At 32.0% G+C, this 19,774-nt stretch overlaps 1 protein-coding gene across 1 annotated transcript in view; it reads left to right on the top strand.

The window, feature by feature from the left end:
* The window catches only part of LOC139485788 (uncharacterized), a 37,930-nt gene that overhangs the window by 8,803 nt on the left and 9,353 nt on the right, over positions 1-19,774 (top strand). Inside the window, exons 2-4 of the mRNA XM_071270436.1 lie at positions 9,915-9,997; positions 12,407-12,506; positions 13,077-13,201. Of these exons, the coding sequence (XP_071126537.1) occupies positions 9,931-9,997; positions 12,407-12,506; positions 13,077-13,201 (292 nt within the window). The 5' untranslated portion in view covers positions 9,915-9,930. The remainder of the gene's footprint in view (positions 1-9,914; positions 9,998-12,406; positions 12,507-13,076; positions 13,202-19,774) is intronic.

The raw sequence follows: 19,774 nt of genomic DNA, 5'->3' as shown, positions 1-19,774 counted from the left end.
AATTTTTACAAACCCGGATATTAGGTCACATGAATGTTCAGTTTTTATTTAGATAACTTTAATAATAAAATTCTTTTACTTTCTAAAAGCTTAAATATTTGATTTTCATTTGAATGTTTAACTATTTTACACGCACCATTTTGTTTGTTTTTAACTTTTCATTACTTTTTTTTCTAACAAGTGGAAATCAGCAATTTAATGTCATGCAATTTGTTTTGTTTAACCGCTGTACATATTGTTTGGAATGTTGCCATACATTCCAATCTATGAAGTCAACCAAGTGCTAATAGTTGCATAACAAACCAATAAAATGGAAATCAACACTGACAAATATCATTATATTTTCATTAACTAAGTCGAATTCTAAGAGATTTGTCCAACGGTTACGAGTGTCAATTTACGAATAACGTATCATTCCATAGAACCCTTTTTTATTGTGCAATTCATGTTGTCCTTGGTAGATTGCTGTTTGTCTGTTCGGCCTATATCTGTTAGTCATACTTCACTGTGTCTAAACCACACCGGCAAAATTTGCTCGGACTCGATGGTATCTAACATCCGGCACAATGACGGAACACCAATAGACAAAAGAAAGGTAGGTTTCTCCTTATTTTTTTATTTTTTTTATGATATCGAAGAATATATATACATATACAACTATTTTCTATTGTGAGATGCAATATTTTCAACAACCGTTCTATATTAACGGAGAAATAAGTCAAAATGCATGTCAAAATGACGAATTGAGTGACCCTTGCCTCGAATTTGTTTAATTTCTCGTTAAATTGTTCACATTGTACGGAAAGAAAGGTACGGGAAGATAGATATTGACACGGAGATTGCAAATTTAGTTATTATGAGCATCTCAATAATTGTATTTCTGTGTATGGAACGAAAGAAAAGGGTCATGTCAAATTAAAATAAACCGGTTTCGTCAATGTTGTTACTACACAATCACCCGGTTTCGTCTATGTATATCACCCGGTTTTTTTTGTTTTTTTTTTAACAAACAATTTATGAAAAAAAACTTTGGCACGGATCTGAACATTGTCTTTCGAGAATTTAAATATATATTTATTGTAAAGTAAACTTGGCGTGTTAAAATCTATTTTAAACGGGCACTTTTGGACATACATTTAGTTAATTATGATAATATGAAAGGCGTATCCCGGCCTTATTTCACTTAACTTCAAACTAATTTTAAATGGAATATAAATACTGAATAGCAATCACTAGTATCTAATTATTTTGTAACATTATCAATTTTCTTTGTTTATAATAGTAAAATGTAAAGATGAAAAATAAAAGGATGTGTTTTGATTGTGCCATAATTTTAATTTACTATACTATATTATATACACTTAGTTTACAATATTTACTATCAATTACTAATACATTTATGCATTCAATCATTGACGAACAGTCCCAAACCGACTATAGTCTATACTGTTCTGCACAAATTAATCATGCATGCAGTCCTGCAAGATTTTCTGGTACTATATATACTGTGTTACTTGCGCACTAAAGCGAGTTTTCACACTTAAGCATCCATAACATAGCAGTGAGATTTGTAACTTTCTCCCCGTTTCTGGTAGGCACATTTATTTTCATAGGCATGTTTTTCACATTATTTTTACAGTTCAAATTCAATTGAAACTTCAAGATAACTTTCGAAAACAATGTCTGACAGTTTTGTATTTTCAATGTGAATAAAAGTTGGTTTGCAAAACATGACCGTCATTTATATCTAGGTCTTATTAAGAAGAAGTGACGGTAACCACGTATCCCATAAACATTGACAATGAGACAACTTTCTTTTAGACACAAAAATTATGCTGAATTAATCAAGTTTAGGTCAGCGTATGCCTTAAACAATGAGAAAAACACACAAACTACATGAAAGCAAGCTATAACAGGGCCCTAAATTATAAATGTAAAACAATTCAAACAAGAAAACTACCTGCCTATTTTATGTTCAAAACGCATATGGTATAAAGCAACCAAAGACAACCATGGAATTACAAGCGTGTGATTCGGGAATGGACTGAGTCAAAGTGTTGTCGCTGATACAAACAGTACAACAAAAGTACAAATAATAAAAAATGATGAAAAAACCTTAACTCGTCCGATGACAGAGCATGTATAGTAAATGCGCGATGTGTGCCAAAACTTGTATCATAGTTAAAATTATCCCTTAACGATTGTAGAAAAGATTACATACATAGAATGATTAGATTACTTATAAAGGTGTCCATGCTTTTGTGCGAGAAAATCACATATCAATTGTGTGTTTCGATTTTTAAGACCGTAAACTTTAATTTCAAGTTTAAACATGTTCAACACATTTTCCCATAACTCCATATGCGGATCCAGGGGGGCCCTGGGGGCCCGGGCCCCCCTTTCGTGGGAAGAATTTGGTTGATTATATAGGGAATCATTGAAGCATGACTGGAGCGGGCCCCGTCTTAGGTCAGTCAGCGGGCCCCCCTTAGGAAAACTTCTGGATCCGCCACTGAACTCATATAGAAAACGCATATTTAGAGAGCTTTAATCTCAATATGCTGTTAAAAAATTTCGGAATGCAAAGTAAATTAAAATATTTGTGTCCTATAAGAGTAGGAATTCAAGTGTTTGCTTATTATTTATTTGAATCTGAGACTCATATAAATAATAAGCCGTTGTCCGGTGAACGAACTTGTTTTCCAACGACCCACAAAACTCCTTTTGAACGCTGAAGTTAAATAATCAATTATAATGTAATGCGATTATGATTTTTTTTTATTTGACCAAACCGGGTTATGCATTTTGCAATCTATGACGAAACCGGGTTGTATACATTGACGAAACCGGCCAGTTCCATTTTGACATGACCCATTTCTTTCGTTCCATACACAGAGATACAATTATGGAGATGCTCATAATAACTAAATTTGCAATCTCCGTGTCAATATCTATCTTCCCGTACCTTTCTTTCCGTACAATGTGAACAATTTAACGAGAAATTAAACAATTTCGAGGCAAGGTGCACTCAATTCGTCATTTTGACATGCATTTTGACTTATTTCTCCATTAATATAGAACTGTTGTAGAAAATATTGCATCTCACAATAGAAAATAGTTGTATATGTATATATATTCTTCGATATCATAAAAAAAATAAAAAAATAAGGAGAAACCTACCTTTCTTTTGTCTATTGGTGTTCCGTCATTGTGCCGGATGTTAGATACCATCGAGTCCGAGCAAATTTTGCCGGTGTGGTTTAGACACAGTGTACTTTAATATATCTTTTGTCGACAACTTTATTACCTCCGTTTTTTATAATTAGAAGAATAAGACTGAAATAACGTGAAAATTCATGTATCTTCATACAGATTTGTTTGCACCGTTATATATGAACCAAGACTTTTACCTCACCCAAATCTATATTGTATTAAACATGGAAAGTTTAAAGATAGCAATTTAAAGCGAATACTATATACTATATACTTCTGGCCTTACGGTCATAAAACTTTCGAGCAAGATTGTTGTACTCAAGACTCGAGAATCAACCAATCAAAATAAAGGATTTGGTTTTTCGAGCATGATTGTTGTGCTCCAAGCACTGAGCAAAGTTTTATGACTTCAACCCCTGGTATATTGTCTTCTGCGTAGATACATTAATTGTTTTTCTTCGTTCTCAATTGAAAATCAATTGACTTTATATATTAAAGTTCGTGTTACTTTTAGAGTACATTGTATAACATCATTAAAGAACAAATGAACCAATCATACACAGTGTAAAATAATCAAAGGAGATAAATTCTACAGTAGATGAAAACTATTCATTCTGAATGCTTTGTGTGGATATACAATGTTTCCAATTAATGATTTATAAACGTTTAAGAGTTTTATGTATTTTTTTACGTGATTATTTTCAATCCATATCAATCATTTATTAAAATAATCACGTAACAACATGACTTATTGGCTAAATTTCTAAAAGAAGTGCTATTAACAATGCTCACAATTCTGGTAGTGGTCGGGCTGCGCATCATCAATCACCACCATAACGTCCTCGTTCCCTTATCTGACTGTGTACTTTCTTTATACTTCATACATGCCTCCCTCGCCACCAACCTGCCGTGTCCACTTTGTATATGTGTTGAAACAGTAAAAGAATAATTTAAACGAATATTTTCACGTATCTAGGGGCGTCAGTGGCGAGTGATCTACGTAATTCACTACTGTATCCCCAGCGTGTGTACACGATGGTTGTATGTTCGAACCCCGGATGACTCCAATCATTGTTGACGAGAATTCAGTTTGTCAGTTTTCCTGCCGAAGTTCGGTGGTTTCTCCGTAGACTTCAGCAAAAACACATTCACGCCGAAGTAGCCTATTTTTTGAGAGTATTAAATGCGATTTTAAATAACCATTTTTAGTTTTAAACCCTGTATGTGATTTTAGTTATTGTATGCGATAGTACCATCCTATTTAACCAGAGGGGCATTCAAACTCATAAGTCGAAAATAAACTGACAACGCAATGGCTAAAAAGAAAAAGATGTACAGACAATTATCATAATTAGACTTTGGTAAATTATGTTAAATAAGATCAATTGTAAGTGCTGCTTAAATACGAGTAGAAAGTTTGGACCTATATTATAAACAAAAACAAATATGAATAGAAAAGCATTGAAAAGCAGAAATTCGAAAAATTATGCCAAATCTATGTATAGGCCATGAAGAATTGGTAGAAAAACATGACTCTATACTATTGAATTAGGAGACCAAATTATGTAATGTACTTTATGACCTATAGTTATTGCTTCAATTAGCATAGCTTAATTAATTAAACCCAAAATACAGTTCCGTAAATGGTTCCTTACCATCTACGTTTTGTAAACTTTGTGAAATTTATCTTACATTAAGGTTTGGTAATTCATTGTTTTGATTGCCTTTATTAGTGTCACTTTTACTCAAATGTGACAATAAACATAAAATTAAAGATGTTTTATATACTGTCTTAATGTTACGTATTATATACGTAACTTATTGATTCGACAATTCCAAGTATATCAACATCTTGTCTTTGTTACAAGAATTAAACTAGTAAATAGCTATTTCTGTGGCACAAAAAAATCTTCCTTCTTTATCTTGTATTGATTACGTAATTCATTAAAGATCTTATATGTTAATAGGTTCAAATATTGGTGTTTTATTAATGTGCGTACCATGTAAATGCAGTAAAACTATTGTGGATGTTTTATGTTCCACAAACCTCGGTCTGATTTTATGTTATCATTTTGCGATGGGCTATAAACACGAATGTTAACTAAAATTTGTGGTAATTCAGCTGTTTTATTTTCTTTTATGATCTTTGAAAAGTTCAAAGTTGCTTTGAAATTCAAAGACAATTAATTGCAATTTACCATATCTTCTTTTTTCAGTTTTACTATTAATGGATAAAGTAAGAGTACTTACAAACAAAGAACTGAAGCATTCAAGTAATCACGAAACAATGATTAACAAATCCGGATATGAGGTCACACGAGTGATCAGTTTTTCTTAAGACAACTTTGATAAAACTCTTTTATCTTTTTTAAAGCTTAAATATTTGATATTCATTAGTATGTTCAACAATTTACACGCAACTTTTTGTATGCTTGTAAATTCTTATAACGTTTTTCCACAAGAAGAAAGCATAGCAATTTTAGAACTATCATGTTTTTTGTTGAGTTTAAATGCCGTTTGTATTGTATGACAAATTGTTATACATGACATTCTATAAATTGCATAACAAGTCAAAATAAAATTGAAATAAACACTAAACTGACTATTTTTCATAAATTAAGTGGAAGTCTTTATAGAGATGTTTCCTACGTTTGCGAGTAGTGGATCAAGGACGGCCTAAACTTCCAAAGCACATCAGTTCAATCCCATTTTTGGTGGGATGTATGTTGCCTGTAGTAAATTGGTGTTTTAAAGCATATGTGCCACCTTCCCGTTTTCGGGTGAGACTCAAGAAATCCCGTACTTCCAACGTACATGATTTCAATTCCCATTTTGGTCGGATTCGTCATGTCTTTGGTGGAGGATTGCTGTTTGTCCGTTCGTGTTTGGCAAGGTACAATCGATCTTTCATCAACGAATTTATTGTTCCTTGAATTTACGACGGCTTATGTAAAGATAAAGACTTGTATAACGAGGAAACTAAAATCTTCACACCATCAGATAGTTTTGCGCTGTAATAAATGAACCATGAACAATACCGTACCCTAATTTACAGCTTCAATATCGTTTCATATCAGTTTTGTTTGTAACAAGACATATTGTAGAATGAAATATTATTATCAAATCAAACAAAATTATAAAGGATATTGTTGCAAATTGAGGTAAACATGCAGTCATTTCGTGAAGACATTAAGCAAAATACTGGGAGTATTGATATTCCTTATTTTATAAGCCTTTTTTTTTAATAAATGCTACTTGTATCGCCTTTTGGAATATAATTGCAATTTGCAATATTGAGAGAGAGAGTAGCATAGTCAAGACTAAATTGGTACAGGAACTTTAACAGAAAAATGACAAGATGCAATGATGATTAATAAATTTTCTACCTAATTGACCCTTGTCGTTTTCTCTCCAACCAAAAATGTTATAGAGAAATATAGACAACATCAGCAATATCTTATTGACATTGATTTGTTTCTCTGTTATTTCTCTCTAATGTTATGTTCTTAATATTTTTAATTCGAGAGGCATCTTTGCTTTTTGGTAATATCGAATTGTATCATCACATACAATTATTGATGATTTACATGTAATTATAGAAAGAAGGATGACGAAATTATTTCAGTATGAAAATTGAAGTTCTGACAAAAATCCTATCATCATTTTTAATAAGTAGAAGTTATTTGAAATCATGTAGTAAATTTATATCCCCGGTGATTTCTCAAAATTTAATTTTCCGTCACTTGAAGAGTACATTGTATAACTAAACTATAAAACAAAATTGAATCACCAAACGCAGTTTAAAATCATAAAAGGCATAACAAGTCTACAGCATAGATGTAAAACAAATCAGCCATGTTTGATATTTCATTTTAAACGAAATATAGTCAGAAATAATGTTCCAGTTATTCACCCCGTTGAAAGGTTTTACATGCCTATTTTTGACAATTTTACCGATTATGTCTGTTTTGTTCACGCATAGTTGTCACTATAATGGAATTTGATGCAACTGTCATACAAGTGTGCGGTTTAGCTAGCTATAAAACCAGGTTCAATCCATCAATCAATCATGTTTATCCCAAGTCAGGTATATGACAATTGTTATCCATTCGTTTGATGTGTTTGATCATGAGCTTTCGATTTTGGCATTTGATAAGGGATTTTCCGTTTAGAATTTTCTTCGGAGTTGTTTTTGTGATTTTACTTTTTATGACATATAACTGGGAGAGTGCCATATCTGGAAACTTACAGGAACCGTGTAACAACGTTTTAATTAAGGTTCTACCCAGGAGTGACCTGTTTGTACATTTCCCCCATAGACAAACATTGGAACTTTTTGACCCGTATATACCAATCGATCATCTTCTCAGAACGTGTCTCATGTGTTGATGTTATATTTGTTCTTGTTCGTAATGTTAATTGAATATTAGACAAATCACGTTTAACAAACTCCAATCAACAATAATAAGTGTCGAAGACCCATTGTTGACCTGCAGTTGATTACACTCGTGGTCATTGGTCTGTTCAAGATACAAAATAATCATCTCAAGGGTTTCTGGGGTTAAAACATGTTGTCACGTGGACATTTTCTTTTCCGAAATGATTTTGATCATGTGAGGCGTTCGTTTTGCTGATCATGCCAAATGAGCTCATAGCCATATACAATCTGAAAGCCTGGTTCCACACTTTCAGCAATTTAAAGAGTCCTTGCAACAACAACAGGGATCCGTATGTAACCCGGATTTGTTTTTTTTTCTCAATCGATTTATGAATTTCGAACAGCAGTATACTACTGTTGCCTTTATTTGTAGCAAGGCAAAAAATTTCTGCAAAAATTTAATATACCGTCCTTCTCCAGTGGCTGTCCAAATTTCCCTACCTTTATTTGGGGCATTGCTACTTGCAGAACATAACTTCTGTTCAAGTTCCTAATATTGCATGAAATAATTGCAAATATACGTTTTGAAAGCACCAATCGAGAAAGAAGGAAAAGATGTGAAACACTATCTTCTTATCACAATGCTTCATACAAGCTTTTAATAAGTTTGTCTTTCAATCTCTCGAAACAAAATGTTCTTTTGCGTACTCAAAATTTTAAAATGTTCTCTTGCTTACTCATAATTCAAAATGTTAATGTTCTTTTTCGTACTCATAACTGAAAAAAGTTCTTTTTCGTACTCAAAATTGAAAAATGTTCTTTTTAAAAAAAAAAACTTTTTTTACGAGGCCAATTTCCAATGGCCCAATAAATCATGTCAATTAAACATCATAGATTTTTGGTGACCTTTGAATAACTATAAGTTCAATATTCTTTAGATAACAACTTTCAATATGACTTAGAGAGTGGTGTAGTCTATTTCTTTCTTCTTGCTTATATTCATTAAACATGATGATTTTCAAATCAATTTTATTCTTCAATTTTATAAAGTAACTAAAGGTGACTCAGAGTCAAAAACAATATTGCTCTTAAATAAATAGATTAAAGAATATTTAGTTCTTTTTTTCATTAATATTGTTTTGTGGTGGATTAATTAAGCAAGTGAAGGTTCTGAGTTTAAACAATGGAACAGATTTTGGAGATCAGCATATCAAATACTCTCACTGGTAACTCTATGATATAAATATATAAAGAAATTAAACAATGGTGTATTTACTTTGTTGATTAAAAGTGATAATAAAATTATTTTAAATAATTATAGATTATCGTTGATCATCTCAACGAGATTGATTTTTTTTGCTTGAGCTGGTACAGCGAAAGTGAGAAAAGCAATCGAGTTGAGATGACCAATGATAATCTGTTTATCGCTATTTTACCTATGACGACGTTGTCAATTTCATGTCAATTTCGTTAGCAACGCCACGTGGTCTCCTTAGTTTCTAGCGATAATTTTTCCATCTCAAGCGAGAAGCATGATATGAAAATTATCACAAAAAAAGATCAAAAGAAAAATGCACAAAATAGCGATAACCTGTATTACGTGTTGGTAGATATCATCTTTTACCACTCCTAGCACACCATACCTAGACAATAGTCCAAGACTAAAACCATACCATAGTTAATGTTGCAGTGGGGTAGAGTGTTGTAACACCTTCTATATAAGGTTAAAACGTATTCGGCCTTAAAACAGAATATTCTTCTCAATCAAGAAATCATTGTTTACTGTCTACGTGACAATGATCTTGTTTGCATTGTTGTTGTTGATTATTTGATTATTTTTGGTTTCTGGAAATCACGTATCCCTGATTTTGATTGCATTCTTGTTGTTGATTGTTCTTGGTTTCAGGAAATTACGTAGCCATGGCCATGATTGCATTGCTGTTGGTAATTGTTCTTTGTTTCTGAAGATCACCTGTTAAGACGGATGTTAGGAAATACGTTGTTCGATGATATTTAAGATAAGGAGATGGGCTGTTTAAATAAGAAATAAACGCTATGTTTTCTTCAATAATTTGTGGACATTATCATTACTACCCAAGAACGTGATGACATTAACATTTGTTTCAAATGACGAATATAGAAAGGAAACTAATGACATGAAAAAAATGATGTTTAGCACTGAAGTTAAGCAACTGAATAATAACAAACAAATAGTCTGTATTGTAGAGGAAAATTAGGGTTAATTCAGATAACAAAACAGCCTCAAATACGTTATATGTGTGTTTTTGGTAAATATAATAACGATATAACACATCTATTGCAGGTTTAACAATGACGAAATGAGACTATGTGTCTCAATAACAATACTGATGGTTCTTGAAATGTTATTTATAGCAAAATCAAAGGGTAAGTAACTGAACATTGATAACTTTTATATTATTGCGCATGCGTTAAATTGTGGCAAAGGAAATTGGCTGGACAGTCTAATCTAACCAAATAGGGTTAACGGCAATGTAGAATGACACTGTACTATCTACAACAACTTGTATCTGAAAACAATTTAAACATGTATCCACGTATTGTTACTGGTTGATTTCGTTGTTAACGTCCTTATTTTATAAGAACAATCTTCAAATTAAGTCATTTATTGGCGTTTTGAAAGATATAGTTTTTCAGATACTTTATAATAGTTTGGAACTCAAAATAATAAGATAGTATAAAAACAATAATGCATTTGTGTACATACACGCATTTTAACCGGAATGTAATTTCAATTACAAACGGAAAGGGACTTTGATCTAGCATAATGTAAATAACATGCCGTAATATAATTAGCAACTGTATTTGCCTAATAACAACTTTGAGACATGCTTCCACTACAGCTACAAAGACTTTTTTATAGAGTTTTATTGGTGTTTTATTATGGCCTATCAAACACTAAGTTAGCATCAAGTCGGAACTGATATACTAAGCTCATAAATGCGTATTTTATGAGTAAATAAACTCATCATAGACACCAGGACTAAATTTAGTATATACGCCGACGCGCGTTTCGTCTACAAAAGACTCATCAGTGACGCTCGAATCCAAAAAAAATAAAAAGGCCAAATAAAGTACGAAGTTGAAGAGCATCGAGGACCAAAATTCCTAAAAGTTTTGTAAAATACAGCTAAGGTAATCTATGCCTGAGGAAAACCCGTGTTTACCTCAGTCAGTGTTTACAGATTAACGAACCTGTCAAAATTAACTTTGCTATCTATAGTACCATTACAATACATTACGAAGTATGTCGCGAAAAATTGTGTCTCGAACACTACTAAATTTTTTCTCCAGTGTAGGATTAAATACAATTGACATCATGAATGAAGGCAACAGTTGTATACCGCTGTTAAATACATGAATATTCATAAATTAATTAAGCGACCGAAAGAAACACACCAACTATAAGAGGAAAACAACGGAAGAACAGAAACAGTAAATTGCAACAAAACAAACGCTAAACATACATAGAAACAGACTATTTGATATCAATTGCCGTATTTGTGACTTGATAAATGACACCTTAAGGACACAATGATGGGTTGTACCTGGTTTTATTGCTAGCCAAACTCTAGTCTTATATGACAATTTTAAGAATACAGCTAAAATGACAACACTACCTGACAGCAATGCAGTACAAATAAACGCAAGACTACTGAGGACAGAACATACACTAATAAGTAAAACCTTGCACTACGACTACATTTACATGATAATATGTATGAAGGGACATTAGGGTATCCGCCAATGAGATATGGAACCAATGACAAAATTAGCTAAAAGACATATATAGGGCAGCAACATACAGTCTTCAAAATAGAAAGTTGTTGGGCTAAATTTCGCTTGGACTCGATGCAAGTTATGAATGCATAAAACAGAAACACACATGTATCCTAGCTATCAAATCTTCAGGTTTTAAGCGAATCTGGTGAAAACAAATCATGAAAAGCCTTTTCGCTCCCAAGAAGTTAATGAAAGCGTTATTTTCATTCAGAATGATAAACAAAAGTAATAAACATATCTTAGTTTAATGCAACATGAGTCGACTATACATAAGGAAATCGAAAACTATGACTGCAACAAGATATAATGTTATAAATCGAGGGTAACAAGGCATTTATGAACACTGAGTCACTTCAATTGGTTTAATATCGAAATTAACGCCTCTATCCGATGGAAGTCAAATGCTTATTTATCAATCTCATAGAACCAAACACACGATGCCCACTACAATCTTTTCCACATAAGTCTTGCTATCATGCATCTGCATTGGCAGACACCTTAAAGTTTATAGATTTCTTCTTTAAACGTTAGCTTTAATTCAGCCTTTTTTTTATTTTCTGATAATTTGATGTGCATCAATTCTAAAAAAACAAACTAAAACTGTTATTTCACCATCTGTCTTAAATGGCAAAGACCGGATATTCCATATAAAAAAGCAGGTAACTCGTGGTAACCAGTAATTACTTGTATTTATACAGTGATTCAGAAGAACGACATTACGTGTTATCACATTGATTAAACTTTGTGCATTAAATTGAGAATTGCGAATTTGTCATAGAGACAACCACCCGACTAATGAGGAGACAACAGCAGAAGCCCACCAATGAGTCTTCAATGCAGCGAGAAGCTCCTGCACCCACAGGTGTGCTTCAGCTGGCCCCTAAACAAAAATGCATACCAGTTCAGTGATAAAGGACGCCATACTAAACTCCGAAATATATGTTTCTACATGTATCACGTCTAATTCTAATTGTGTCTTTTTTTCTATTTCAGCATGTTCGAAATGTTCTTGTTTAGCCAAAAATTTTGAATTCGTTGCATCATACACCAAAATTGCCTTAGTATCCTCTGAGTACACAGAAAATACAACAGGGTGGGTATCTTCATTTATAGAGAATTTAAGGATCAAACATGATTATTGTGTATTTCTACAGATTAACAAATAAATATGATTAAAATGTCAACAATAATCCTTATTCCGATTCCCAAGTTTACAAACTCAACACAAAATACAAGGCTCAAATGATTCAGTACGTCAGAAGCACTTTTCGTCTTCAAGGTACTTATCAGTTACGCTCGAACCAAACTGTTGGGAGCCTAAATGATTTACGAAGTAAGAACCCCTCCTTCCAAAAGAAAAAAGTAAAAAATTGAACAATACTTCATGACTTAATGTGCATTTTTGAAATTGAATCTTAATATGAAGTTCTATTTTAGTTACATATACTTTACATTTACTTAAAATAGCTTTGACTAAGTATACGATCGTTCACTTTAGAACATTTAAGATGATTGTAACTCGTCTAGTAACATTGTAATTAGAATTGTAGAAACAGTGCCATTACTATTAAAGTTTGTATCGACAAGCTGGTAGGGTAGAACATGTGGTTAACGTAAGGTTTTATTTTTGTTCGAAATGAAAATATAGTTTTATTTCTTACAGGTTGATGAAGTGTGCATGGGTTGTCAAAGCTCAGAATAGTAGCCATTCCGTCACATTCAAAATGAGTCAAGTTCTTACCACCAAATCTTCATTCTGTGGAGAAGATTATGTTTTTATAAGAGACGGTGAGTCGTACATAATGTATGCCTTCATTCGAAGGCCTAGCTCTGATTCCTTGTCCGGTTTTGTTCTTTTTTTAGTTTATCGCTCTTAATCTGTTTAAAAGGCTTTGGATTTTCAAACATTTAGGCCTCGAGCATCGTTGAAGAGTCATTGGTTGTCGAAATGTGTATCTTGTGCAGAAAATTTGGTACCGTTTATGTTATTATTTAATCAATTAAATCAATTATTTTAAGGACAAAATTTACGATGGGTTCAAATGACACTTAATCTATAAGGTAGCAGAAACATATAAATCATTGTGTTATTTTGTTAGGATCATATGTCTTTCGTCAGCTTATAAGACTCCAAACAAATTAGAGCACCCTTATATTTTTGGCGTTTTGCCTTCATTTTGAATGTTAAATGTCTTTTCAGCTGTCACAATTGCTGAAGAAATTATTGTATTGCTGTCACCTTTGAAATCAAGCAAACAAATCTTTTGAAATACATGTATATTCATATAAAACAAGAATGAGTCCATATAGTGCACGGATGCCACACTCGCAACAGCATTTTCTATGCTCAGTGGGCCGTTAAATTTTGATCACAACTCTATAATTTAGCATTAAAAAAAGGAATATCATATCACAGGGAACATGTGTACTTAAGTTTCAATTCGAATGGACCTCAACAACTTCAACATCACCAAAATCCTTGTAGGTGGGGCATAAACCATGTACTCTGGCCTTTGTTAGTCGTGTTTGAATTTTGAAATTTAGTTTCTTGTGTATATTTCGGAGTTTAGTATGACGTCCATTTTCACTGAACTAGTATATTTTGTTTAGGGGCCAGTTGAAGCACGCCTCCGGGTGCGGGAGTTTCTAGCTGCATTGAAGATCCATTGGTGGCCTTCAGCTGTTGTCTGCTCTTTGGTCTGGTTGTTGTCTCTTTGACATATTCCCCGTTTTCATTCTCAATTTTACTTGAACACAGGACAGCTATCTATAATTCATAAGTAACTAATGTATGTTAAATTCCTGTCATAATAAGAGTAACGTATGAATATCTATGGATTCCGCATTCCTTAAGATTGATTTTTCCTCAATTGATTAACACAACAATGGAGAATCAAAAATGTAAACTGTTAAAAGATTTTGACATATCACGCATTGATACAAGTATTATAAATATTTGTGTTTTATCTAAAAGATATACATACATATATACCCCCTCTCAAGATCAGATAACCTATTTTCGCTAGTGTCTTAATTCACAGATACATAGTTTACACAATCTTGTATATTGATACGGGGGTATATATATTGTATGAAAATAACGATAAAGATGTGTTAGTTATTGGAAAATATAGCGTACTTCTATTGTCTGGTTGCAAAACACATGCTGAGGTGGGATTCTTTTTTTTTGTACGGGATGTATAAATATGCAGCTATTTTCTGAATATTTGTTTTTGCACCTATCAAATACAAGAATACGATACCTTTTATAAGATAGCTGTCACGAGCAAAACCAAGCACTACACATATGGTTCAGAGTCAAATATACATGTCAATGTATAAGTTAATAACTAATTTACAAATGTCTTTGAATGGCGCATAAAAGTTGTAATTATTATAGTCTTATCCAATACAGATACACGGTTATTTTCCTCAGAATCTATGTCATGAACATGGCACAAACTGGATTTTTATATTCTTAATTTTTGGTATCTATATAAGACATGTTAGAGAAGGACATTCAAAATTATTTTTTTCCTAGTTAATGTAAATTTTGTCTTTCAGATTCAACTTATTTGTTTCGGTTAAAGGTGTCCTTCGATCCAATTATACAAATTATAGTAAAATATTCAATATTTTTATCAAGTGTATTTCGAAGCGATGTGTACCGTACCGCTAAACGTTTTTATTTCTATGGAATCATGTATCTATAATACTAAAATTACGAGGTCCAATTTGTCAGCCGTCATCACGTAAAAACGACGAATCAAAGAATTCAGCTTTATATATAACTAATATAGTACAAAGGTGTAGATTAAAAATTACACCACTCCAGGCCCTTTTGTTTTCCACGTAATTAATATTGCCAATAATTAAGAAGTTCCGGGTCGAGTCCGATACCGATACCAATAGTATATTCACCTGTTACCTATTACCTTATCTGTACGTTCCGCATCTGACAGGTGCACCACCAAACGGTGTATTTAGGATTATGCTATATACACGGATCATAATCACAGGGTTGACACTACTAAATTCAATCACTGTCAAATTGATACCTATTGTAGTATTTTAATCAGTAAGACTTTCTAAGATAACAATACGAATACTAAAAATCTGGACTAAAAATAAGGTGTATATAGGAACCGTTTTCAATTTGTTAGCGGGCATGACATAAAACAGTGAATCGAATAATTCAACTTTATTTATAACTAACATAGGACAATGCTGTTGATTAAAAATTACTCCATTCCAGGACCTTTTGTTATCCAAATAATTAATATTACCAATAATTGATAAGTTCCAGTTCGACGGGTTCAAACAGAGATATTTGAAAGCAGAGAAAACTGTGTATCTTATTATCGGCATGACTTTTTCAGATAAAAAATAATACTAAAATAAGGCTTGCGAATAGTTATATACTTTAATTCAGTCATGGACCCGCGATATCACGGGTGTGTTCTAGTATTGATGAAACATAATTTGAGCATAGATGTACATTGTACAGTATGTATACTCCCATCTTTAATTTAGTAAATTATTCGAGCGCTTTTGATACTCGAATTTGATAAAGTAAAAATGAAACTTTCTTTTTCTTCGGAAAGGAAAACGATCAGTAGAAATTAACCATGCGTCTTTAGAGTCTAAGTATTAGAATTAAGTAACTGATAGCAAAATTATTCTCACTCTTTTGATACCCGAATATTTAAGGAAGTTAAAAAACACGTACTTTCCTTTTCTACATTTTGTACAAAAAGGAAAATAACAGGTGAAAGTGATCATGCCTCTTTAGAGTCTCGACATAAGATTGAATTAGATGATAGCGGAGATTCTTTATTGAACCCATTGTAAAGTTATTAAAAGTATCAAATGTCTACAATTTAAATGTCAAATGTACACAAACCTGTTTGAAGAGAATTCAACAAAATACTTAAAGTCTACAATGAGTATATATAATAATTTAAAATTACATTTCATTGCGCTTTTCTTTTTGACTAATTTACCAACAAGAATTTTAGATGTTGATTTAGGGTCAATCCGGTTTAGTGGTTTCATTAAATAAAAAGAGTACAAATAAAGTCTAATTTATAATTCATGATAGAAATTGCAGTTATAAATCATAGGGCTGTCTGTACTTTATTCAAAAATATTTAAAAATCAGTTTGATAAATAATTATTTCGTTCAAAAGACGCCCTTATATCGACATCAGAAATTTAAATCTGATTACGAAAAAGCGCAGTTACCGTGAAATAGTTTTGTCAAAGGAAACGTCCGCAAATAAGAAATATTTGTAGATGAAATAATATACATATAGAAAATGTTGTAAGTATTCAGGAGGATTTACATATATTTAACGATACTATCCAACCTAAACGATAGATATACTAGTATAGGAACCGTTTTATAAAGTAGGTAAGACTAATTTTCGTGTATTATTATATTTTATAAACCTTTTTTAAAACTCTATAACAAAAGAGCAGTAATGATAAAAAGTAATATTGCTTTTCCGCAGTAGTCTATTTATTATTCCAGTAATACAATTGTATCCCAACAAAACCAAATTAAATGCACCGAAAGTGGTATTTTGTCAAAATTTAATAAAAATTAAACGACCCAAATTAATTTTAGTGAAGGTGTTGGGTACCACATTAAAGCCTGCTTCACGACGATTGCTCTACGTTCACTGTCAAGAAATATCTATATGTTCGCTGTCTATAAAAGTAACTGTATGTTCATCGTCTACTAAACTCCATGTTCATAGTCTACAAAACTTAATGTAAATTTAAAAAATCATAAACAATATATAAGAGAATGTGTTCTTGTTCATATCTTTGTAAGTTATATCATAGGAAAAGTGATATGAGAGACGACTTTGTGTGATTGTTTACTTATTGGTATGAGTAAGATGGTATGAGTAAGATGGTATGAGATGCGAAATGTCAATGCGTGAGTGTTATTCAATATTTATATACCAAAATATATACGGTATAGTCAGACCATAATCTGTCAATATTTCATGGCTACAAATATCAGAACCCAGTATGTGCTATACGTTTAGTATATATGTTAACATGACTACAAATTATAACCATTTATTACAGACCGTAAATTCCCTGATTGATGTTCTTTGGTTGGAAAAAAAAGTATCAATTCGTATTTGCTACTTTTTTTTTGTGCTTTAAATTGGTTATAAAACACCTGTGCCATTTCTTTGCGATTTGTTAAGATTACATGCATATATTGAACCTTAGACTAGATATGTTTATACAAGCCACTTCAAACGAAATTCAAAATACATTGAACTTGCACAGTATACATACCATTAAGAATTTGATGTGTGTATTATAATCCTAAGCTGTCATGCAGGTGTAACTATCATAACTTCGTTATAAGATAAGTTTTACTTGTTGTGAAAAAAGGTTTATTCTACTGTCAAGATACAATTTTATGTTTTAATCCTCTGAAAGTTTCCTGTAAACATTTTTGTAAAAACATGTATTATAAAAGAATAAGGCAAGAACTTATAGTAAAAAAATTATAAATCATAATAAATAATAATTTTAGAGAAACATTTTTGATGAAGGATTAAAACATGTTGACTTACCTTTAAAATACGTGCAATAATTTGACATAAGTGTCAAACGTTTGAATGAAATAACATTAATGTTTAATACATTTCATAAATATTTGGGTCGGTTGGACTATAGACATTACATGATTACATATTTATATAACAAGACTTCTTGTGAATTATTGTGGTTTATAAACAGTTAACTTGAAAAGATTATAGCAACTTTGTTTGACGGTCGCGCAGCATTTTCTTATATTGTTGGTCCTGTGTGATCCTCCAACTTCTTAATATTATACGCGAAGTTTGCCTTTCTGACCTTCAATCTTTGACTAGATGTAATAGAGGCATGTATAATCCTTTGATAAAATTGTTTGACATTTGACTATTCTCAATCATCCAAATCTTTTAAGGTGGTATCTAACACTACAGGGAGGTAACTCTGTAAAATCAACCAAACGTTTTAATCACGTTGTATTGTTAAGGAAATATTAAGCTTCTCAATGATCAAAATGAGTGTTTGTCTATATATACAACCATTTTTCCGAGAAAGTGATTGGTTCAAGTTTTTTGAAATTTTTATATTTTTTTCAAAGGGTCAAAGTAAATATTTTGTCAAAATTTTATGAAAATTAAACGAGCCAAATTTATTTTAGTCAAGGTGTTGGGTACCACCTTAAGACAGAAAAGTTAACGTTAAGTTGTAATATATGCACTTTTTAAGGCCCCCTTTTTAATACGAAAACACATTGAATTTGTCAACGAGAAAGAAGGCCACCGAAGACCGCACAAAACAGTTACTGTATTTAAATGTTTTTGAGACTTTGCGTGCAAATGTCATGGAGGACCAGATCTCCTCAACGGATGACTTAAATACACGAAGGACCCATTGTGTTAATTATTATTTCATTCTTGACGTCTTTTGTTTTTTTTTGTTATATGGGATTTATATCAGTTAATTAATTAAGTAAGAAATATCTACTACTTTTGTTATGAATGGCTTTTTTTGTCAAAACTTTAAAATAAACAAGTATATTGTTTTGTTAGGGTTTAAAGCGCTGTGATTGAACCTATTTTAGTTATAATTTCATAGTTCTGAGATATTTATAAGTAAAATGTTGTGTCTGGACACAGTGAAAAGGTAGGTATATATATATGTATATATTTGTTTGTATCTGTCCTGATTCAGGAACCTAATGTTCAGTAGTTGTCGTTTGTTGATGTGGTTCATAAATGTTAACTTTCTTGTTTCTCGTTTTTATATAGATTAGACCTTTGGTTTTCCCGTTTGAACGGTTTTACACATGTCATTTGTGGGGGCCCTTTGTAGCTTGTTGTTCAGGGTGAGCTAAGGCACCGTACTTTGACGTATAATGGTTTACTTTTACAAATTATGACTTGGATGAGAGAGTTGTCTAACTGGAATTCATACCACATCTTCTTATATCTATATATGTATAAATCATGGCAAGACTGTAAACCGTAAGATGGTGGGGTTGGGTTGAAGTGATCTTATTAGAAAATCAACTCCTTTTTGAAATCTATTAGATAGTTGTCGTATAAGCAATAAAATCACATCTCTTTATCTTATAATGTAGATGAGATTATACGTAAAACACATTTAACGTTGATATCATATACAGTAATGGTACGACGGGTACCACTTTCAGAGCAGAAACAACTATCGTTTGTAGAGCGCCGGAGTTCATTGATATAGGAAGATGTGGTGTGAGTGCCAATGAGACAACTCTCCATCCAAATAACAATTTAAAAAAAGTAAACCATTATAGGT

Source organism: Mytilus edulis, chromosome 8 (genome assembly GCF_963676685.1).
Source record: "Mytilus edulis chromosome 8, xbMytEdul2.2, whole genome shotgun sequence".
NCBI lineage: Eukaryota > Metazoa > Mollusca > Bivalvia > Mytilida > Mytilidae > Mytilus > Mytilus edulis.
This window is presented reverse-complemented; position numbering and strand designations above follow the sequence as displayed.